This window comes from Peromyscus californicus, unplaced genomic scaffold, assembly GCF_007827085.1.
Source record: "Peromyscus californicus insignis strain IS unplaced genomic scaffold, ASM782708v3 Scaffold_9__1_contigs__length_137607984, whole genome shotgun sequence".
Lineage (NCBI taxonomy): Eukaryota > Metazoa > Chordata > Mammalia > Rodentia > Cricetidae > Peromyscus > Peromyscus californicus.
The window spans coordinates 17,485,425-17,509,049 of record NW_026294617.1 but is presented as its reverse complement, the minus strand read 5'-3'; the positions used below and the strand labels follow the sequence as shown (position 1 = coordinate 17,509,049).

General features: G+C 41.5%; 1 protein-coding gene across 4 annotated transcripts; it reads left to right on the top strand.

Moving 5' to 3' along the window:
- LOC128105567 (zinc finger protein 431-like) lies at positions 1-22,714 on the top strand. 4 transcript variants are annotated; one of them, XM_052730815.1, is made up of 5 exons: positions 26-212; positions 12,832-12,926; positions 18,418-18,544; positions 18,747-18,807; positions 19,940-20,368. In XM_052730815.1, the coding sequence occupies exons 2-5, from the start codon at positions 12,912-12,914 to the stop codon at positions 20,256-20,258; spliced, it is 522 nt and encodes a 173-aa protein (XP_052586775.1). In that variant the 5' UTR covers positions 26-212; positions 12,832-12,911; the 3' UTR covers positions 20,259-20,368. The 4 variants fall into 4 exon arrangements, with proteins under 4 accessions (XP_052586776.1, XP_052586775.1, XP_052586773.1 ...); XM_052730813.1 differs by having other exon boundaries at positions 29-212; positions 19,951-22,714; XM_052730816.1 differs by lacking the exons at positions 12,832-12,926; positions 18,418-18,544; positions 18,747-18,807; positions 19,940-20,368 and adding exons at positions 8,737-8,770; positions 9,550-9,889 and having other exon boundaries at positions 1-212.
- The last annotated feature ends 911 nt before the right edge of the window (positions 22,715-23,625 follow it).

The following is a 23,625-nucleotide window of genomic DNA, read 5'->3' as shown; positions in this document are numbered from 1 at the left end:
CACTAGCCAATCAGGGCTTCGAGCAGATCCTCCAGTAAGATGGAAGGGTTCATCCTCCCGACGCTAGGGTTCCCGCTCAGCTCTTGTGCTGAGGAAATCGGAAGTTGGCTCATGTGTTGTTCCTTGGGTTCTGCTGAGGCTGGAGCTCTCTGCACCCGCGACACGGTGATCAAGGGCTTCTGTTTCCAGACGGGGAGGAGTGGCCGGCCATGGTGAGCGAGGGGATGCTTTCCCCAGACTGGGAGGAGCGGCCGGCTGAGCCGTGGGAACCGGGTGTTGGGTCCTCCCGGGTCTGAGTGGGAGCCAACAGCCAGACGCAGAGTTTGGTGTGGTCCTGCCTGGTCCTGTGTGTCCTGCGAGTCCCACGTGTTCCTTCTCGGTCCAGCGTGTCGCGCCTGTTTCTTCCTGATCCTGTGTGTTGTACATGGTCCTTGCAACCCCGTGGGCTGGGGAAGAAGCCTCTGAATAACTTAACTCCGTGGGCTGTGTTTGTGCAGAGCATTGGGAACAAGACTTAGAAATATTCTTGTTGTTGATGTCCCTGTGAAATGCTGGCTCCTGTAGTGCTTGTATTGTCACCTTGGAAGGCAGATTTGCCAAAATGGGAGAGCCCTGGTCTCTCTAGTATCTTTCAGGAGTTCTGCACTTTAAACATTTAACATTTAGGTTTAGTATCTGTCTGCAGTTGATTTTGTGGAGCTTGTAAAGGGCATCTCCCGTGTAGAGTAGCACTCCACTGCTAAACTGTGATGTAGAAGAGTAGAATTGATAGTAATAGAATTGATGGTATAGTGATTTACCCATTCTTTGGAGTCATTAAGTCACAAAGTAGAATTAAGCTTAGGGAGGGCTGTCGCTCAAATATCCCTAAGATAAGTAGTATGCTAACCGTGCCTTTTAGAGATTAGTATAAGATGTAAATACTTGTTCCCCAGCATTAACTAGCTATTAAGCAACATTCCCATAACAAAGGAGAAAACCCTGGTTTACAACCAGCCAAAAGGGTCTCCCCATTCTCTGACCCCTGTCAAGGAACAGGCTTCTAATGTGCTGCTCAAGGGGTTATAACAGGGTCACAACCAACATTAAGTCCTGGTGTGCCTTCAAGGATATTTTAAGTCTAGAGCAGCTGCATCTCCAGTCTCTTTGAAAAGTGGTTTTGAGTCAAGGTCTCTGATGTAGATTGAGGTGGACTTGAACCCTGTCTGTATCACCACAGGGCAGGCATTCCCCTTGCTATTGTCCTGACTAAGCACCAGGAATTCTTGGATTGCAGATCTGTAGCACCACCGAGTTCTAAAGTAACCACTTTGAGTCACATAGTGGACTGTCCATTGCAGTAACAGGAAAGTATTTGTGTGTGGATCATGGCATCTCCCTTCAGGCCAGAAGAGGAGGAACAGTGTCCTGTGTACACTGCAGGGGGAAACAGACTAGGCAATAGCTAGATCATGGGCTGGAGTTTAAGGCAGCGAGCTGCAGAGTTCTCCATCATAAAAAAGGACCCGCTGGGCAGGGGGAGTGACTTTCTGTGTAATTTAACTCCTGGTATTATTCCTACCATGTGAATGAAGATAGGCAGAATTGGTGGGTGTACAATTTAGGGAGGGTAACTTGAAGTACTGAGTCTTCAGTTTCCAGTTAGGGAACTCTCCTATGCAGATATGTGCATTCCTGGTTGACACAGTTAAGTCAGCTCAGAGGTTTGAGACACAGGCCATTGGCTTTAACTCCATGTGTCAGCTTATAGCACCCAGCAGCTGACACTTTACATGGGAAAGTCATGCAGTGTCTTATAAATGGCATTCTCTCTAAGAGGGAAGTGCCTACTCTGTTGCAAAGTCAGTACTGCTAAGTGTTCTTCCAATCATTTCTATCATTTTAAAAAGTCAATTAGTGGTACCATTTTTTAAATTTCACTTTCTTTAAATGCATTACAGCTCGAATCTCTATTTTATTTTCCAATGTTTCCCAGCCATTAAGAATTTTATTCCATTATTTCCTTAGGTGCTATTTATTTATTTATATTGATTTATAGAGCAGTGGTTCTCAACTTGAGGGATAAGGCTCCCTTTAACAAGAGTGGCCTAAAACCATTGGAATACACAGATATTTTTATTGCAATTCATAACAGTAGCCAAGTTTCAGTTATAAAGTAGCAGTGAAAATAATTTTATAGTTGGGGGGTCACCACCTCATAAGAGCCTGTATCAAAGTGTGACTGCGTTAGGAAGGTTGAGAACCACTGGTTTAGATCAATGTCTCCTGTAGCTCAGGCTTGCCTCACACTACAAAACTGAGGATTGCTTTGAACACCAAATCCTGCCTCTGCTGCCCAGTGCTGGGAAGACAGTCCTGCAAATCCTTCCACACTGGACCTTGACTGGTCAGTGAGATGGAAAATAGACCAGTGAATGAGTACCCTCAACCTCTCTAGATTTCATTGTGAAATTACAGATGAAGTGGGACCTGTGTAAGAGTTGAGTTCACTGACCCACAGTAAAGCAGGTGTAGTCACAGCACAGAAAGGGATGGCAAGAAGGAGGTGAAAGCTTTCCTGCTGTGACAGGAGTTGACAGTAGCAATGAGTAGTGAGGTCATCGATTTTAGACATTCCGTAAATGTCCTGACTGACCATTTCTCTGTTTCACAGACCAGATAATCAAGAATCTGGATAAAGAACTGAATTTTTGTGAGACAAAATTACAGTAGTCACACCAGTTCAACCTAAATAGAAGAACTGGATAAAATGGTGTAGCCCTGCCTAACGTGACTCTTTTCCAGGTTTAAGATGTACAGCCTGGGATAAATGCATGAGTAGTACTTAGTGTGCTCTAATACACATCCCTAGTCTCTGGAGCACATGGCCATAAAGCCTGTTTCAACTTTCCAACATAATTTTTGGAATTATGATTACCTAATTTTCACTATCTCTTTCCTGACTCTAAGCCCTCCCATAGATCCTTCATTGTGTCCTAATCCATGACCTGTTTCTGCTTTAACAACAGTTACTGTTTGAATGTGACCTGTGTTTGGCTTCAGGACCTCCCAGCCCTGAAGCAAAGGGTTGGCTTCACTGGGCATTGAGTGTGTAATGGAATGTGCATGCAAAGGACCCTGTGCCTTGAAAGAGGAATAGGAAGTGCTCTAGAGAATGGAATATTCTCTAAACTACAAGTTTCTCAGACTAGATACCTCCAACTCTAGTGTGGAAGGGCAGAGTTGGGAAGGCTTGTGCTGTTTGAGTCATTGGATCTCTGCTCACCCAATAGGGTAACTGCTAATGTCCTGAGGTCCAACTGGGTGGTCCTAACTAATGAGGAGCTTTGGGAAGGCTTAGCTATCAGTAGCATCAGTGGGAGGTAACTTCCAAGTTCTCCTTGGGATTCTCCTCTGCTTCTGCTATAGGGAGCTCTAAGGAATACCACAGGTGACATTCTAAGGAATGCCATGGTGAGTGTGGGGGTCCACTGTCCAGGAAGAGCAGGTTGGCTGAGCTGTCAGAGTCTGAACTGCTGGGACTGGGATAGACCATGAGCCAGACTGTTTCTGTTGGTCTCTGTAGTAACCTGGGCAGTGTCCCTTGGCCCCTGATCCTTAGTGAGTGTGGATTCTCTGGGGATGAGAAGGCTCTGCCACCCTGGCATGGGAGGCTATGATGCTTGTAATATCACTGTCCAGTGTGCACACGCAGGCATTGCTTCTGTGACAGTGGGAATCTGGGAAGACAGATTGGAAAACTGAAGGTCTGGTTTCTGCAAGTTCTGGATGTTACATTTCCCTTTCAGGTTTGTCTTATAAATGTTACAGACAGTTTAGAAAATGGTAGAAAGGGAGTGATGGGGATCATCCTTTAGCAATACATGATTAGAATGCTTTTAGCTTTCTGCTACTGCCAGCCACCATGGTGTGATTCAGTGAAGGTCAGTTCCAGGGGACAAAAGAAAGTTCTGAGCTACAGAGGTATCTCAGGTTTGCATGGTTTTGGGCAGGTGGATAGGGCAGATGCCACATCTTGTGACATTATGTGGTTGGAATCAGACATTAAATTATTCTTCTACAGTGTTTTCTGTGTGGGCATCATTGGGGCTGGATTTGCCTGAAAACACAAGGGAGCATGAAGGCTGCAGAGCTATAGCAGGATCTGCAGGAGATCACCTCCCTTTGCAGAGAGAACTCTAGAACGTGAAGCCTCTCTTAAAGAAATATCAGTAGCTAGAGGGTCAGAAACATAACAGTTTAAGGTCACTTTCAGTTGAAAGTTGTGAAGTCTGTGTTTATTTGATTTCTATACACATAGAATCATAGGTAGCTGCCTGCCTTTTATCTTGCCTTAAACCACTGGACTACAGGCATGCACTGTTGCAACTGGCTTTATAATGCAGAAGTAAAGGGATAGTTGCAAGATGAGTACTTTATCTGTTAACCCACTTTCTTAGTCCTGATGTTTATTAAGAAGAGTTTTTGGAGTGATCTTTTGGATAGTGTGGTCTTGTGAGGGAGAGCCACACTTAAGAATTGACACAAAGCCATATTTACAGTTCCGTTGACTTTGTAAGTTCCATTTCAATGGGTCCTTAGGGAGTCTCTCTCTCTCTCTCTCTCTCTCTCTCTCTCTCTCTCTCTCTCTCTCTCTCTCTCTTCTCTCTCTCTCTCTCTCTCTCTCTCTCTCTCTCTCTCTCTCTCTCTCCTTCTCTCTGTCTTTCTATCTCTCTGTTTCCCTCTTGCCTTCTCTTTGGTAAAAATGATCATCGGTCAGTTCCTGAGGTGGCTTGGGTAGGATTCTGATTTAATAAAGTAAAACATGGGTCAGAAGGGTTCTGCACCATGCCTTGCTCTACATGGAGTTCATAATCCTGTCCTGGAGATTCTCAGCAAATTGCTGCTTACATCTGGGAAAGGAGTAAGTCCATACTCCTATGTTTTATGTACTTTGTCTTCAAACATGGCTCATTGGTATTTGAGATATCATTAAAAAAAGGAATAGTGTCACTGTCTACACAGGCAGTCTACACAGCAAATTTTATTAATTTTGTATGTAGACTATACTTTCAGGGATCATTTCTATAGTTCGTTATTAATTTTGTGTGATGGCTAATATTGATTTGCAACTTGATAAGATCTAGAATCAGTCAAGGGACACTCCTCCAGTCACACCTCTGAGGGCTTATCTAGATCATGTTATTCTCTGAGGTGTGCTTATGAGAGATTATCTTGTATATTAAGTTCATTGAGATGAGAAGACTCTTCTGCTTTCTAGAAATGATAGCACCATTCCATTCCATGGATTTCGTACTGAATTATGTAATAATGACCAACATTCATCACTGTCTGCTTCCTGACTATGGATACAGTGTGATCAATCACCATTACCTGGCACCATGGTTACTTCTTATAAACCTTCTTTTTATTTACTTTTAAAATTTTACCTTTTGAGTGTCCACATGTTTACACCATGACATTCAGTAAAGTTGAATAAGAAGTCACCAAAGCCAGACATGGGACATGGTGTCCAACCCTGTGATCACAAAACTTAGGAGGCAGAGGCTGGAGTTTGAGGGTTTCAACATCATCCAAGGGCTGAGTGTACAGTGGGGTATGGAGGCAGGCCCCCAGGGACAGACAAGTCTATGGTGGGCTCAGGAAACTGTCCCTTGTTGTCCCCTACAGACCAGAACAAGCCTGTGGGCCTCTGGGTAATCTCACCCCTGATGCTGGGAATAGGACCACTTCCCAGGCTCCATCAGTGCACCATCTCCAGGAGGTCAGGACTAGATGGACCAGACAGGAGAGATTCCAGGGAGCTGATACTGGGACTCAGAGAACTGAAGCACCTCCAGTGCCCTGGGGACACTCAGGTCCTCTCCTGTCTCCTCCTGTCCTTTCCCATCTCCTTCACGTCTCCTCCTGTCTGCTGTGTTTATTCTTTACCCCTTTGTGTCCCCTCAAATTCAGTAAGCTGTCAGGTAAAAAGTAGAATCCACATACAGTAGACCGAAGGAATAGATACTACCTTTGCTTGATATCTGGGCAGAGCCCAGACAGTTTGGTAATTTGCTGGGATTCTTCTGCCTCGGTATCTTGCCTGCCAATCCAAGACTGAAGGGCTCGTGAAGAGCTGATGACACTGGAACAGATTTGAAACACCTGTGGAGAGGCCCTGAGAGGTCAGTGAGTCCAGTGGACACCTGAAGGGGTGGTAGGTTCTTGGACTGTAGGATGACCAAGGAGAGCTGCAGTTGCGGAGTAGAACTGGGATGGTAGGCAAGCTGTGTGTGCTAGAGATGGCAGAGCCTGAAACATGGAGCTTCCTCAGTTTCTGAGAGCCCAGAATATCATTAGAGTCTCAGAACCTGTGGAGATTTATTCTATCAGTCTGTACAAGCAGAGAACCTTACTAATACTGTTTTGTTTTGTTTTCACTTGCCCAGAGGAAGATGTTGTAGATAACAGTAGTACTCATAAAGCACTTGTTCCATTTCTCTCTAGGTATTCAACTTACTGTGTAACGAGGACTATTGGGGTCCAGCCTCCTCTATTGTTCTTCTTCCCAGAGTTTCTAGAAGAGACACTATGCCAGAATAATCTGAGGGAAAGGAATCTAAGTACACTGAGCAATTTTGTCCATCCACTTTATTTTTCTGAGACAAAATTTGCCAGTTCTCTTGGGGAACTGGTCCACAACCTTAAAAGCAGTAACTCTTTTATAGTACAGTGAAAAGCTTTCAAGGTCCCCACAAGAGCAGTGATAGCTTCCTTTGCATCCCAAAAGGGGAGTGAATAAAGGAGGTGGATCAAATAAGGCCTGGAATGAGTCAGAAAGGGAATTTATGTGTTCAAAATATATTCTTTTTTTTCATTTTTTATAATTTAATTTAATTTTACATATCAGCCATGGATTCCCCTGTCCTCCCCCCTCCCACTCCTCACTCCCACCTTCCCCCCAGCCCACCCCCATTCCCATCTCCTCCAGGGCAAAGACTCCCCTGGGGATTCAGCTCAAAATATATTCTTCTAAGTGGTTAGGTGGAACGTTACGAGTTTATCATAAATGTGCTCAAACTACAATCTTACAGGTGATTAGATAAAAGAGCCTAAGAATCACTAAAATATAATTGCTTTTCTTTTTCTATGTTGCCATTTTCTGGCAGGGTGCGCGTGGGGGCGGGGGAGTATTCCATAGCTAGGTTACTTGCATCACAGTTTGAAGCACCTGTTAGGAAAAAAAACCATTTGTTCTAAGTTGTTCTAGGGTGCCACTTGGGCCGTGAAAGAAAGGGAGTTCTGAGCTTAATTTGCACAAGAAGCAAAGCTACCTACCTAACATCCTGGCCTAGGCAGTATCTCCATATGGGTGTTTACCTTAATTCAGGAGCCTAGCAGGTGCTTTGTCTGGAGCTGGCCCTGGATTTGGATGCTCCCTGAAGGAGGTAATTGCAGAAGGCAGACATCTAATCCTAATGCTAAAAAGGAGCAGAAAGCCTGGAGGCAGTAAACGTTGCCTGCCTGACTATATCCAAATACCTTAATTGTACATGCCTAAGAAGTGATCAATCCATGCTGTTTAGAAGTTCTTGGGGAAGCTACGAGAGTGCACATGAAATTCATAGCAGAAAACAGCAGATATATTAAAAGCCAAGAAACACCAAATACTCCTTCAGACTTGAGTTCCTCTGGAAAAATTCCTTGATTCTTCTAGGTAATAGTTTTACCATAGTCAGCTGATTTCCTGATTCATATTCCTGTGACTCGTAGCAACTGTGAAGACTACACTTCATATTGTTGTTAAATTGTCAAGAGATTGAAATGAATTTCAGGAATAAAACTCTAAAGCAATGAAACCATCATCCAGCCTTCTGATGGAAGAAAGATCTATCTTGTCTATGATCTTGCTTTTCTCTCCTGGTCATCCAAAGTCCCTGAGACACCAGGTAAAAATTACCTGAGTTCATCAAACCTCAGTGTGAAGCCATAAAACAAACATCTCATTTTGTGTCCTAAAAATCTCTCTGTAATTGTTAAAATTCTGGGCATCCTTCAACCTGGTGGAGAGGGGAATCACTCCACTCCACATTGTGTAATGGGCTGTGCAAGCTAGCCACATGGTGTCCAGGAGGAAGAAGGGGAAGTGCCTGTGGAGTGCAGGAATATAGCAGGGTCAGCTATTTGAGCCAGGGGCAAGTGCTGTTGTAATGGAAATCTCTGCAGATCTAGAAAAGGTCTGTGTCTTGGGTGGAAGGCAGGGCCAGGAACCACTCACTGTGCAGAGTCTTTAAGTACACAGTTATCCTAAGGAAGGTGCTCTTGTCACTCAGGCCTCACTAGCCAATCAGGCCCTCCAGTGTGACCTGCCAGTCAGAGGAGTGTGGTGGGGGTGGGGTTTTCCATGGCACAAGTCTACTTGCCAATTGGAGCTATGTAGTTATCAGTCTCAAGGCCACTGTGTCTTTAGTCAGTAATTTTTCTGAGGTACTCTGTGTTCTCCTTATGCAGCAGTGTGTGAATTGCCTCCTCCTGAGTTTGTCCCATCGTATGATAGTTTCTGTTGGCTTCATAGAAGTCTCCCTCCCATTTTCTTCCATTTCCCCACTGGAAGCAGTATACAAGATGCTAGTCTTCTTAAGAAGTTTACTTGTCATGAGGCATAGCTTGTGCAAGACCTCCTCACCCCAGCTTTTATTTTTTTCTGCCTTCTACTTTTCCTACCCTTCTCATCCCCTGATACCTTCACCTCAGGACCCTGTCACTGAAGAATGACCTGCTGTTTCAGGTTAGTGTTGTACTTAAGGAATAAATCTGGAATTATCTTTGCTGTGTGAGTTTCCCATCTGCCTAAGTGGCTAGACTTGCAATCTCCTGATCCTATTTAAATGTTCAAAGTGTAACTGGAGCCTGAACCTAAACGCAACTTAAGGATGACAGAATATGTGGAATGTAAAATCTGTTCCACGCTGGCTCCTCCTTGAGCATAAGCCAGAGATGGATGCATGCTATCATTAAAGAAAGTTTTCTTTATTAATCCCAAGTGTGTGGAGTGATTTCTCCTTTAGAAGGAGTATTCATTCTTGAACAGCTGCACCTCCAACTATTTAGAAAAATGTTTCTGAGACAAACTCCCCTATGTTTATGCAAGGGGCCTTGATCCCAGTATATTGGTCCCCAGGGCAATGACTTTGGTGTCTATGATTAAACATTATAAATTCTTAAATTAAAGGACTCTACCACCTCAGAGTTTTAAAATACCCCATTTGTGTCGTGTAGTTGACTATCCATTGAAGTCACAGGAAAAGGATTTGCATGTGGAGCATGACTTCTGCCTTCAGACCAGAATAAGAGGAATAGTTCATTGTGTGCCCTTCAGAGAGAAACAGAGTAGGCAACCAGCTGGTGGAGTCACCATTATGAAGAAGGACTTGATTGTAGTTTCCCAGCATGTTTTAATCCCTGTCATGTGAATGAACACAGACCAGATTGGTGGGTGTACAATTTGAGACAGTTAGTTTGAGCCAATGAATATTGAATTTCTAATTAGACAACTCTCTTTTGCAGATACGTTCAGTCTTGCTTGACAGAGTTAAGTCAGCTCAGAAGATTGAGAAATAGACCATTGGCTGTAACTCTGTGTGTCAGGTTACAGATCTCAGCAGCCAGCATGTGCGTGTGGGCAAGAGCAATCAGTATTTTATTAATTGCATTTCCTCAACTAGGGAAGGTCCTACTCTTTCCTAATGTAGTTAAGTTTTTTTTATCTTCAAAATAAATTACTTTTGTCATGCTAAAAAGAATTATTGTTATTATTTTTTAAATTTCATTTTCTTTAAATACATTTTGTTAAAGTGTGACACCTTGGGCAGCCTTGGTGCAGGGGGGAGGGCTTTGGACTTGCCCCAACTGAATGTACCAAGCTCTGCTGACTCTCCATGGGAGATCTTGACATGGAGGAGGTGGGAATGGGGGGCTGGTTTGGGGGGAATACTGTGGGGTGAGAGGAGGGAGGAGGGGTATCTGTGGTTGTTATGTAAAATGAATAAAAAATTTCTTAACAAAAATAAAAAAATGCATTTCTTCTGTAATCCCCATTTGTTTCTGTTTTCCAATGTTTCTTGGTCATTTATAGTTTCATTCCTTTTCTTTCAAGTGCTGTTGATTTTTTATTTCTGTTTAGAGCAATGTTTCTGTAGGCTTGCCTCATGCTATATAAGCATTGTTGAGCATTGTTTTGAAAACCTAATTGTAGATGTAACCAACGGTCTTATTAAATAAGAAACACAGAGCCAATTCAGAGAAGAAAGCCAAGAGGTCAGAGCTAAGAGCCTCACCCTTCCTGATTCAGGGATCCTCTTCAGCCAAGAGAGCTCTCCGAAAAGGGACCTACTTCCTGTGTGTGTATGTCTTTATAGTCTTTCTGTTCTGCCTTCTCATTGGTTGTAAACACAAACATGTGACTGCCTCGTCACTGCCTGTATGTACCGCCCTCCAGGTCCTTAAAGGCGTGCACCGCCGCCACGCACTTGCTATGACTCTATAGCTCTGACCCCCAGACAATTTTATTTATTAACATACAATTAAAATCACATTTCAGTACAAGTAAAATACCACCACACCTAATCCTTCCTCTGTTGCCTGGTACTGGGAAGAGTCCTTCAGTTCCTTCTAGTTGGGTCTTGGCTGGTCAGTGAGAAGGAAACATAGACCAATGAATGAGTGTCCTCCAATCTCTCTGGCTTTTACTGGGGACATAGAAATGAAGAGGGACCTGGGCAAGAATGGAGTTCACTGACCAATTTTGAAGCTGGTGTAGTGACAGTGAAGAAAGGGAGGGGCAGGAAGGAGGGTGAAACATTTCCTGCTTTGGCAATATTTGAGATTAGCATTGTGGTAGGTAATCAATTTCAGATGCTCCATATATGTCCTGACTGGTCATTTCTTAGAATCCACAGACCAGGGCAATCAAGAATCTGGATAAAGGACTGACCATGTTATGAAATCAATTTATTATAGTTACACTAGTTCAACCAATATAGGAGATCTGAGTAAAATAATGTGGCCCTGCCTATTGGGACTATTATTTTCCTGGTTTGAGATGTTCAGCCTGAGGGAGAAGGCATGAGTAATCATTGGTGTGCTCTCATACAAATCTGTAGTTTCTGCAGCATGTGGCCCTAAATCCTGCTTCAACTTTTCTAAATAGTTCTTTGAGAGTATAACTACATCATGTCCACAGTCTCTTTCCTGCCTGCAAGCCCTACCACTGCCCCTCATGTTTTCTAATTCATGGCCTGTGTTTGCTTTAAAAATAGTTAAATAATAGCAACACTTGCTTTTTGAATGTGACCTGTGTTTGGCTGTAGGAGTTCCCAGTTAAGAAGCAAAGGGTTGGCTGCATTGTACATTGAGTGTGTAATGGATTGTTCACACAAAACACTTCCTGCCAGGAAGTTGTCTGGGAGACTGGAAGAATTTCTACTAAAATACTAGGGACCTGTCTCCTGGGGTGGAATTGCAGAGCAGGGAAGGCCTGTGCTGTCTGAGTCACTTGACCTCTGATCACCCAGTAAAGCAGGCGCTAATGTCCTGAGGCCCAGCTGGGTGGCCTAGACTAATGTGGGACCCTGGGAAGGTTTAGTAATTTGGAGTACCAACAGAAGGCAGCTATAGAGAGCTGCGAGGGAGACCAGAAGCCATGCCATGGTGAGTGTGGGGTCAGTGTCTTCACTGTCACAGAGCAGCAGCAGTTCTTCCGAGGTGCAGAGGTTTCTGAGTTGTGTGTGGTTTTGAGTGGGTGGATATAGGGCAGATTCCACATCTTGTGACATAATCCATGTGGCAGGAAATTGACATTTAGTTATTCTTTTACAATGTTTTCTGTGTGGGCATCCGGCCCCTCAAACAGACACAGCTTCACAACTATCTCCCATATGCAGAGGGTATAGTCTGGTCCCATGCGGGTTCCACAGCTGTCCGTCTAAAGTTCATGGGTTCCTTTGAGCTTGGTTCAGTTGTCTTTGTAGATTTCCCCATCATGATCTTGACCCCCTTGTTCATGTAATCCCTCTTCCCTCTTTTCGACTAGACTTTTCGACATGGAGCTTGGCCTGGTGCATAGTTATGGGTCTCTGCATCTGCTTCCATCAGTTACTGGATGAAGGCTCTATGGTGACAGTTACAGTATTCACCAATCTAATTACCAGGGTAGGACAGTTCAGGCACCCTCTCCACTGTTGCTAGTAGTCTAATCTGGGGTTGTCCTATGGATTCCTGGGCATTTCCCTAGCACCAGGTTTCTCCCTTAACCCATACTGTCTCCCTCTATCAAGATATTTCTTTCATTGCTCTCCTACTCCGTCCCTCCCCTAGCTCGACCATCCCATTCTCTCATGTTCTCATCCCCCATCTCCTCTCCTCTATTGCCCTCCCCTCATCCTCAGTTTACTCATGGAGATCTCTGTTTACCCTTTCCATGGTGATCTGTTCATCCATCTTAGGGTCCTCCTTGTTTCCTAGCTTCTCTGCAGCTGTGGGTTGTGGTCTGTTTATCGTTTGCTTTACATCTAGTATCCACCTATGAGTGAGTACATGTCATGGTTGTCTTCCTGAGTCTGGGTTACCTCACTGAGGATGATATTTTCTAGTTCCATCCATTTGCCTACAGATTTCATGATGTCATTGTTTTTACAGCTGAGTAATACTCTGGCTGGTGTTGCCTGCACATGAGCATGGCTATCTGCCTGATTTGAGTGCTGGAACATGGGCTCATTCCTCTCTTTCTGAATGAAAATATATCCTGTGCCACTGTATGTTGCAAAGATTTAACTTGTTTCTTGATTTTAGAATATTTTACATTCAAGAGATAATCGTGAGTATCAGAAGAGACTTTGGACATTTGAACAGTGTTGGAGCTGTTACAGACTATGAGAATCATTCAGGTTAGACTAAATGCACTTTCCTATCCTTTTTGTTGTTTTTTTGTTTGTTTATTCTTGTTTTATTTATTCTTTTGTCATCCTGACCTCAGTCTCCAATTCCTCCACTCCTCCCAGTCCCCATCTCCTTCCCACTCTCCCAGATCCACTGCTCCTGTTGGTGTATCAACCAAACACATCATTACAAGATGCAATTAAACTAGCCACAAACCTTCATATCAAGGCTGGATTAGGCAACCCAGGAGGAGGAAAAGGGTCCAAGAGTAGACAAAATGGTCAGAGACACCCTTACTCTCACAAACACATCAAGGTAAAAAACCACAGCATGTAGGCAGAGGACCTGGCACAGATCCATGCAGGACCCATGATTGCTGCTTCTGTCTCTTTGAGCCCCTTTCATCCTGCCTAGTTGATTCTGTGGACATGTTCTCCCAGTGTCCTTGACCCCTCTGGGTCCTCCAGTCCCCCCATATGCATGGTTCCCAGAACTCCAGCTAATGTTTGGATGAGGATCTCTGCATCTGCTCCCATCAGCTGCAGGAGGAGACCTCTCTGATGACAATTGGACTGGGTACTAATCTATGATAATAGAATATTGTCAGATATCAATTCATTGACTTTTTTTTTCTTTTTGGTCAGTTATATTTGGTTCTACCCTAATTCTCCTAGCCATCCAACTTCTGGTTCCTGTTCATCCAGGCAGTGTTGGTCATGGGCTCCCTCTTTGGTCTGGGGCCTCAAGTTAGTCCAGTAGTTGGTTGGTTACTACACAAACTCCGAGACACCATTGCCCCAGAATATCTTGCAGACAGGACAAGTATGGGTTGAATATTTTTGTGGCTGGGTTGGTGTTCCATTCCCACCACTGGGAGCCTTACATTGTTATACAAGATGGCCAGTTCAGGCTCCATATTCTCAAATACTTGGAGTCCTCATTAGGTTCACCCTCAGAGCTTCCAGAAAGTTTCTACCATACTAGGTTTCCACATCACCCCCAAAAGCTCTCCTATCGCACTCACCTTTTCCTCTATTCTCTCCCTCTGTTCCTCCATTACTTACCTGATCTTTTCTGTTCCTGCCCCCAGTCCACCCACAAAAATCTATTTATCTCCTCTTCCCAGGGAGATCCATTCATTCCCTGCCTCTACAGCCATCCTTGTTACTTAGCCTCTCTGAGTCTGTGGATTGTACTGTGGTTATTTTTTACTTGACAGCTAATATCCACTTATAAGTGAGTGCATATCATGTGTGTCTATGTGGTTCTGGGTTACCTTGCTCAAGATAATAAACAACTCAAGAAACTAGACATCCACAAGCCAAATAATCCAATTATAAATATGGTACATATCTAAATAGAATTCTCAATAGAGGAATCTAAAATGACTGAGAAACACTTAAGGAAATGTTCAACATCCCTAGCCATCAAGGAAATGTAAATCAAAATTACTTTGGTATTTCACTTTGCACCTGTTAGAATGACTAAGATCAATAACACAAGTGACGGCTCATGCTGGTTAGGATGTGGAACAAAGGGACACTCCCACTGCTGGTAGGAGTGAAAACTTGTACAGCCATTATGGAAATCAATATGGCAGTTCCACCGATAATCGGGAATGTATCTACCTCGAAACCCAGCTTATGACTCTTGTGCATAAACCCCCCCAAATTCTCCTCCATCCTGTCATGAAGACATTTGCTTAACTATGTTCAAAGCTGGTTTGTTCATAATAGTCAGGACTTGCTATGTCTATAAGAGATTGTGTTGATGATTGATGTGGGAAGGCTCTTCCAGTGAGTTGGCAATATCTCTAAGCAAGTGGACCTGGGATGGATAGGAGAGCTGGCTGAGCACAAGACAGTGACAAAGCAAGTGAGAAGGCCAGGAAACAGTGTTTGCCCATGGTTTTTATCTTCATTTTCTATACCACAATGATGGATTGTGACCTGGCAGAATCAGCTAAATAAACTTACCTGAGATGATTTTGCAGCAGAGAAGCAACTTAGAACAAAAAGTGGAATACTAAAGTGATTGTATTGTTGGGAAGAGCCTGGGAATGTTGTCTTCTAGAGGAATGTAGAAGATATCAGGACTTAAATAGCAGAAGTCATAGAAAGCTCACACAGAGCTCAATAGGCTGTTCTTGTAGGACAAGGAAGATGGGACTTTTGAGAGTAATCCACACAGAGGAGGTCAGGTCATAGATTTTAGTGAGAAATAGACTCCATGAAAGATTAAGCTAGAGGTCATTTGCATCTTATTTTGGCCTAAAATCTTTCTTATTCTGTCCTTGCTCTGAGAAATTGAGTAAGGCCAAATTAAAAAGTAATGGGCTGATTTCTTAGATGGAATATTGAATCTGTTAGATGTTTATTACTGATGACTCATTCAGATCTACAGTGAAAAAAAGCAACAAGTTGGGCAGAAATAAATGACAACAAAAGGTAGTTTCAGACAGCAGTCATGTGCTGAAACAGAGGCAGGAATGATCAAGGAGATCACCATTAAAGAGAAGGCCCTTTTCCTACAGTGGAAGCCTATCTAGGTACTGTAAGGGCAGCAGGTTAAGCCTTCAGTTAATGGAAGGATTAGGCAAAGTGATTCCTATCACCCAGAAGCAGCTTCATATAAAACCTGCTGCAACTGTGGTCCAAGCTTGGCAAGGTCCGTCTGAATAGGAAGCCAAACTTGTGCTGGCTCTGGAAACAAGAAAGAATCAAAATCTCAGGTCATGGATTCCTGGTCTGTGGTTTCAGTTCAGCACTCTTGCAGTCATCTATGTTTGGCAGAGTCAGAGCCCCAGTGAGGAGCCTGTGAGAATCCATTGCATGAAGCTTTGAGCATGAAGCCCGGGTTGCATTTTGAGACCACAAGACACTGAGATACATAAGCTATGAGATATCTGCCATGGAGAGCTGCATATAGGGAGTGGAAGTAGCCACAAAGAGATATATGAGAAATTTTAGGGAAAATGAGACACCTAAGCCCTTTGAAACTGAAGCTCCATGTGTCTGAGACAGAAGTACAGGATTTGGTGTTTGCCCTGCTGGGTTTCAGTCTTGCCTTGGTCCAGTCTTCCCTCACTGTGTTCCAGACCCTCTTTGGGAATGGTAATGGGTATTCTGTGCCAGTGTATGTTGGAAAGATATAACATGTTTTCTGATTTTACAAGATGTCAGAGTCAAGTGATCACCTTGTGTCCAAGGTGTCCAAAGAGACCTTGAATATTTGAAAGGGTAGGTGCTGTTGAAGACGATGAGGATCATTGAAGATAGACTAAATGCATTTTGATCATGAGGTGACCATAAGCCTATAGTGACCTAGGTCAGAATGTATTCGATTGAATGAAAACCATCCCAGATAGGATGATGTATTTGAATACTTGTCTCTCCTTGGTATCTTTCTTTAGTGTGCTTATAGAACCCTTAGTAGGAGGAGTCTTTCTGGATGAAATTCCTCATTAGAGAAGGGATTTGAGTGTCTATAGCCTCAATCCATTTTCTATGCAACTGTATCCCTAACCCCAGCAACAACCCCCACAATAAGCAAGCAACACACCACAGCACAGACACCTTACCAGACAGCACAGTTTCTGGTGTTAGCATGCCTCTAGGTACAGCTCCATCACCACCAAAGTCCACCAACACTGGAATAGGATCATCAGTGTCTCCAGGCCTCAGAGAAACAAATAGGACCATGACAACACCTTCAACAGCATTAAGCATACCAAAGGATGCCATCCCATCATCTGGAACTGGGACACCCACTCTTCCTGAGAAGTCAGCTTTAACTCCACTCTCATTAACACTGGCCAAAGTCACTTACACAAACAAACTTTTACCTATGATGAGTATGGCAAGTACAAATACCTCTTCACCAACCACAGCCACTCTAAGGAGAACTGTTCATAGTATAGGCCCATCTGAGATTCAGGAAAAGGACACAGCAACTGTATCCCTAACCCCAGCAGCAACGTCCACAATGAACAAGTCACCAGACCCACACCACAGCACAGTTACACAGACATCTTCCCAACCGGCCCAGATGGGCTCAAGCACAGGCACTGGTACAGCCCAGTCACCTGAGCATTCCACAGCCCTTGTCCTTAGCTCATGTTCTTTGTGTCTGGCTGTCATGACTTCACCATGATTGTAGGTGGTATCACTAAATCCCATATGATACTGTTGAAGCAATTGCTATTCAGTGCTAAGCCATTTTGTAACCTGAGTTTTTGTCAATTTTGTTGTTTTTATTTTTGTTTTTGAAGAAAAGGTTTCTCTGTGTAGCCCTGGCTATCCTAAAAGTAGCTCTGTAGACCAGGCTGGCCTAAATTCAGATATCCGAAGATTTTGGCTCCTATGTCCTGTGATTAAATGTGTGCCATCATGCCTGGGCTTTTTTTTTGTTTTTTTTATATTGTTATGTGATGGGCCTGGAATGTATGTTTTTGTACATGTCAAGCATATGCTGTTTTGCTTGAAATTTCAAATCTGGCAGAGTGTACTGTTCTCTTTCCCAGGATGGCAGTACTCATGACATTAAAACTGCGTGAGCCTTCTGAGTCATTCAGTTGCAAGTGTGTGACATTCTACCTATTGTGTTGGTTTTCAGTTCTTTTGAATGAATATTCATCTTTTGCCAGTATGCATGGATTTGCACTACATGTGTGCCTGGTCCTCACAGCAATCAGAAGATGGTTTCACAACCCCTGAACTTGTAGTAATGGATAGTTGTAAGCCCCCATGTACGTATTGGCAATTGAGCCCACCTGTCTGCAAGACCAGCAAGAGCTCTTAAATGCTGAGTCATCTCTACTGTTCTATGTTATTTATGATCAGCATTTACATTGCTAATGTTTGCATTTGCTCATTTGTAACCATAAACATGCATTCCCGTTTAGCAAGATCTTATTATTGTTATAGTTTAAACTGGTTTCTGGAAGATGAAAACAGAGCTGGAGTATATGCATGATTCTTTGTAGGAACTTCCATAAAAAACCTGGGAGTTCTTTCTACCATTTTTGTACAATTTATTTTTATGGGGGAGACAGGGTCTTACTAATATGTAACTGGCTATCCTGAAATTAACTGCATAGGGCAGAATGGCATCCAATTCAACTAATTTCACCTGTCTTTTGCCACATGAGTGCTGGGATTATAGGCATGAGCCAATGCACCCAGCTTGCCCATCTTGTTTACAGTTAGTAAGTGTTCATTCAATTTCTCTGATGTATACTTTGATCTGTTTGCTTGCCTCTCTTTTTATATCTGTTAATAAGCACTTCTCCTGCAAGGCTATATCCTAGACAAAGTGTGAAGAAATGACAGAGGTGAACCTCATTGTTCAGTTATCTTTTTTCTAAAATGAATTGATGATTAGAATGTCTGTGTCATGGAATAATTGTGGGGAGCCCCAGAATTATACAAATATATTGTCAAAGAAATATACATTAGCATGCTGTCAGTATCACACTTTCTGTTGTATGGGATATTTTAGATTGCAGTGACCTATGATGATGTGCATATCGACTTCACTTGGGAGGAGTGGACTTTCCTGGATTCTTCCCAGAAGAATCTCTACAAAGATGTGATGCTGGAGATCTACAGGAACCTCACTGCTATAGGTAAGACTGAATTTTTCATCACATTTTAAAATAAGGGGACAATTGTTCCTTTGTTATTAATACTCTTCTGTAATTCTGATTGAGAAAGAAGAAGAATGAGGTGAATAAATCTGGCATGGTTCTAAAATTCACTGAAGATAGTAACTTAAATTTTGCACAGTTTCCCATAATATATCATACATTTTCTGGTACTGTATTTTAGGCTACAGTTGGGAAGACCGTAATATTGAAGAACATTGTCAAAGTTCTGGAAGAAATGGAAGGTAATTTTCATGTGCTAGGTGAACAAATGAGCCTATGGAGAAATTGTAATGTGTCCCAGAAGTTTTAAACAAAAGCAACAATGTAAATAAGCACAGTTTAAAGTGTACTGATGATTGTTAAATTCTCACAAAACCAAATACCTCAATGTCAGGGAGCTGATATGTGTTTGCAAGGCATTGCTCTGAGAAAGAACACAGGGAAACAATGCCTTAAATATCCCCATTTGAATTACAGCTTATGATAGCTCTGCTGTAGATCAGCCAATCTGTTTAATTTCATGCCAATCAGATATTGCAAAAGGAATATGTGTTGAATAGGTGATAAGTATATATTGAAAACATTCTAATAAGCAAATAGTTCAGAGTAAATGAGTGTTACTCATATACTTGGGATTTTTCTAAGTTTAGGGAGAGGGCCAGTTTATGAGAGTCAAGAAAGTTGTTGTGGAGAATCCTTAATCCCTATACCACATGTCTATGAGGAAGAGAAAATCAAGCTGTGTGGATGCAGTGTGGAAACATTTTGTTTGTTAGTTTTCCTTTATCAGCACATCATATTTCACTCTGAATACAAGCCATGTGAGCAGAGGGATAGATATGGAAGGAAGCAATATAACTCTCTCTTAAAACAAAACAATTAGAAGATATGTAGTAGTCCCCACTTTGAGTAGATTTTTTGAATGTGATACAAGTTTAAAATTAATTGGTTTTCCAACTTCATTGGGAATACATAAACAAAATCACACTGCAGAAAAGCCCTATGAGTATTGGAATGTATAAAAATGTCTGTTTGTCCTGGTTCACTTTGCAAATGTAGCAATGACTCTCACTATTAGAAAATTTATGAATGCAATAAGTATGTTAAAGCTCTGAGTTCTTCCAGTTCTCTTTAAATATGTGAAGAATCTCATATAGAATAATGATGCTACAAATGTGGACCCTGTGATAAAGGCTCTTATCATTACAGATACCTTCAAAGACACAAAACATCCCTAAATGAAGGGGAACAGTATGAGTGTATACTTTAAGATCTTATTTGTCTTAAAAATTAGATCAAATTGTAAAATTAACTCATATAGATATAAATATTCATCAGTGTACTGAATGTGATAAAGCTTTTACATGTGCTAAGTATCTTTACAGGTTCAAAAAATGTCATACTGGAGAGAAACCCTGTGAATATATTCAATGTGCAAAAGCTTTTTCACAACACAGTCATCTTCAAATGCATGAAAGAACGTTTCCTGGGGAGAAACCCTACAAATGTAATCATTGTGATAAAGACTTTGCATATGCCACTAGTCTCCAACTACATGAAAGAACACATACTGGAGAGAAACCCTACAAATGTAATCAATGTGATAAAGACTTTTCACAACACAGTGATCTCCAAATACATAAAAGAACACATTCTAGAGAAAAAGCCCACAAATGTAATCAATGTGATATAGCCTTTTCAAGTCACAGTCAACTGCAAATACATGAAAGAACACATACTGGAGAGAAACCCTACAAATGTAATCAATGTGATAAAGGTTTTTCACAATATGGTAATCTTCAAATTCATGAAAGAACACATTCTGGAGAGAAACCCTATGAATGTAATCAATGTGGTAAAGCCTTTACAAGTGCCAGTAGTCTCCGAACACATGAAAGAACACATACTGGAGAGAAACCCTACAAATGTAATCGATGTGATAAAGCCTTTTCACAACACTGTCATCTCCAAACACATGGAAGAACACATACTGGAGAGAAACCCTACAAATGTAATCAATGTGATAAAGACTTTTCACGACGCAGTCAACTCCAAATACATGAAAGAACACATACTGGAGAGAAACCCTACAAATGTAATCATTGTGATAAAGACTTTGCATATGCCACTAGTCTCCAACTACATGAAAGAACACATACTGGAGAGAAACCCTACAAATGTAATCAATGTGATAAAGACTTTTCACGACACAGTGATCTCCAAATACATAAAAGAACACATACTGGAGAGAAACCCTATAAATGTAATCAATGTGATAAAGCCTTTTCTGGACACAGTAATCTTCAGATTCATAAAAGAATACATTCTGGAGAGAAACCCTATAAATGTAATCAATGTGGTAAAGCCTTTATATGTACCACTGATCTCCGAAGACATGAAAGTATACATGCTGGAGAGAAACCCTACAAATGTAATCAATGTGATAAAGGCTTTTCACAACACAATGCTTTCCAAATACATAAAAGAAGACATTCTGGAGAGAAACTCTACAAATGTAATCAATGTGATAAAGACTTTTCACGACATAGTTATCTACAAATACATGAAAGAATGCATACTGGAGAGAAACCCTACAAATGTAATCAATGTGATAAAGCCTTTTCAGAACACAATGCTCTCCAAATACATAAAAGAACACATACTGGAGAGAAACCCTACAAATGTAATCAATGTGATAAAGCCTTTGCATGGACCACTAGTCTCCAAATACATAAAAGAGCACATACTGGAGAGAAACCCTACAAATGTAATCAATGTGGTAAAGCCTTTTCACAACATATTAATCTTCAAAGGCATGAAAGAATACATTCTGGAGAGAAACCATATGAATGCAATCAATGTGGTAAAGCCTTTGCAAGTGCCAGTAGTCTCCAAAGACATAAAAGAATACATACTGGAGAGAAACCCTATGAATGTAATCAGTGTGGTAAAGCCTTTGCATGTGCGAGTAATCTCAGAGTACATGAAAGAACACATGCTGGAGCATAACCCTAAAAATGCAATCAATGTTTTAAAGACTTTTCATGACACATACTGGACAGAAACCCTACAAGTGTAATCAATGTGGTTTAAGCCTTTGCATGTGACAGTAGTCTCTAAATACATAAAAGAACACAATCTGGAAAGTAACCATACAAATGTAATCAATGTGATAAAGCCTTTTCATGACACAGTAATCATCAAATGCATGAGAGAACACATTCTGGAGAGAAACCCTATGAATGTAATCAGTGTGGTAAAGCCTTTGCATGAATCAGTAGTCTTTGAAATCATCAGAAAAAATAATCAAACTACAGAGAAACCTAGAAAGGTAGTGAGTGTGGCAAAGTTTTGCACTTCATGTTAGTCTTTATCACAAGAGTAAATTTCAGTGTGTAATTGGTATTTTAAAGTCTTTTCATTTTACAGTAGTCTTTGAGGACCTGAAAAAACTAATACTCAAGGAAATCTGGCCATAAAGAGTTTGGTAAGATCTTTACCCAACTGACTTAAATTCAGTTACACAAGTTTATTCTGGAGAAGAAATCTGATAAGTGTCACCAATCTGTTCAAGCATTGTGATGTCTCTCTTTATTTTATTTGCACCTACAAACTCATATGATGAAAATAACTATGAATTTAAATGATGAGGTAACCCTTTTAAATTCCACAGTTACATGAAATAACAATCCAGTTGTAAAGTTTAATGGATGTGTATTAATGCCATTTCTGTTGCTGTATAAAAGTTTATGTCTAAGTCAACTCATGAGTGAGCCCTTGGTTCTAGAGGATCTACAGGATCACCATCAAAGTGGCATGGCAAGAAGTGTCAAACATGGCAGCTAAAGCAGGAAGCTAAGAACTCACATCTTCCACCTGCGATATGAAGGTGAAAATGGGAACTGGAAATGGTATGTGGACGTGAATTCATGCTCAACCCCAGGGGAATCCTTCTTCCAGCAGGGCAAGCATTACCCATATCTTCCCAAATGATACTACCAACTGAGAAAGATTGATTTCTCTAACGTCAAGCCTACATGCCTGCTTTCTGTTTTATGAACCAGTTCATGATGAAGAAAAACTCTGTAAGTAAGTCTTTTGATGCTTCCACACCTGGGTTACAGGAATAAATGCTTTAAGAGAAAAACATTCTTGAGTGTAAATCTGATTGTTTAAAGATTTGTTTTAATTTTAATTATATGATATCATTGTTTCTTTTTGTGGGTATGTGCATTCTGGTTCCCAAGATGTTTAGGCCATTGGATCTTCTTTTAGCAGGAATTACAGGGAGTTGTTAAAAACCTGGCTTCATCCTGGGAACTTCTCTTAACTGTTTGGCTATGTCTATCACCCTGTAAATATTTCAAAGCTGCCATATGTAATCTTGATGTCAGGAAATAGGAAATAATTCATACAAGAGAAATATCCTATTCTGGTAAACGATTTGGTTAAGACTTTAGACATCACAATTATCTTCAGACTCACAAAAAAAATCTTGTTTTATGTCTTTTTCATCATACCCTTGAAGGAAGTAATTTATTTACCATGTTGACTCAAGACAAATGGGAGAGATCATTGCATCATGGGTTTCTATTTTGCCACATTTGAGATAGATACTAAAATGTGGTATATGTGTGGCCAATCCATTTAATGAAGTTTATTTTGTGGTTCTTATTTTTTTTCTTTGATTTCTGTTCATCTTCTGTTGTGCTTTCATTTAGTAATAGGTATTTTTCTGCTGCAATGTATAGAATGGGATGCCCATCATCTAAGTGGTCCATTGTTTATTTAAATATCAGGCAGTGTGTGATTGTTGAAGTAAGGGTGTCTGTGAAAGTGTGATGAGTTGTTTTTCCTGGTTTTGTTTTTCGTATTTTAACAAATTCCCTTGAGATGTTGTTTATTATCCAGTCTGGCTTCAACGTCAGTAATTAGGGATATATTTGAGCTCATTATCCTTAGGTGTCACCCTCCTGAGTACAAGTCCAAGGGTAGATGATGTATCCCTCATGTATGCTGTTTTAGTAGCATGTTTAAACATATATTAATGTTGAAATGCT

Bases quoted from the DNA above. Each gene is read 5' to 3' on its own strand.
- LOC128105567 (XM_052730813.1), top strand. The intron at 18,545-18,746 runs GTAAGACTGAAT...ACTGTATTTTAG, and splicing joins CAGGAACCTCACTGCTATAG to GCTACAGTTGGGAAGACCGT. The intron at 18,808-19,950 runs GTAATTTTCATG...GTATCTTTACAG, and splicing joins AGTTCTGGAAGAAATGGAAG to GTTCAAAAAATGTCATACTG.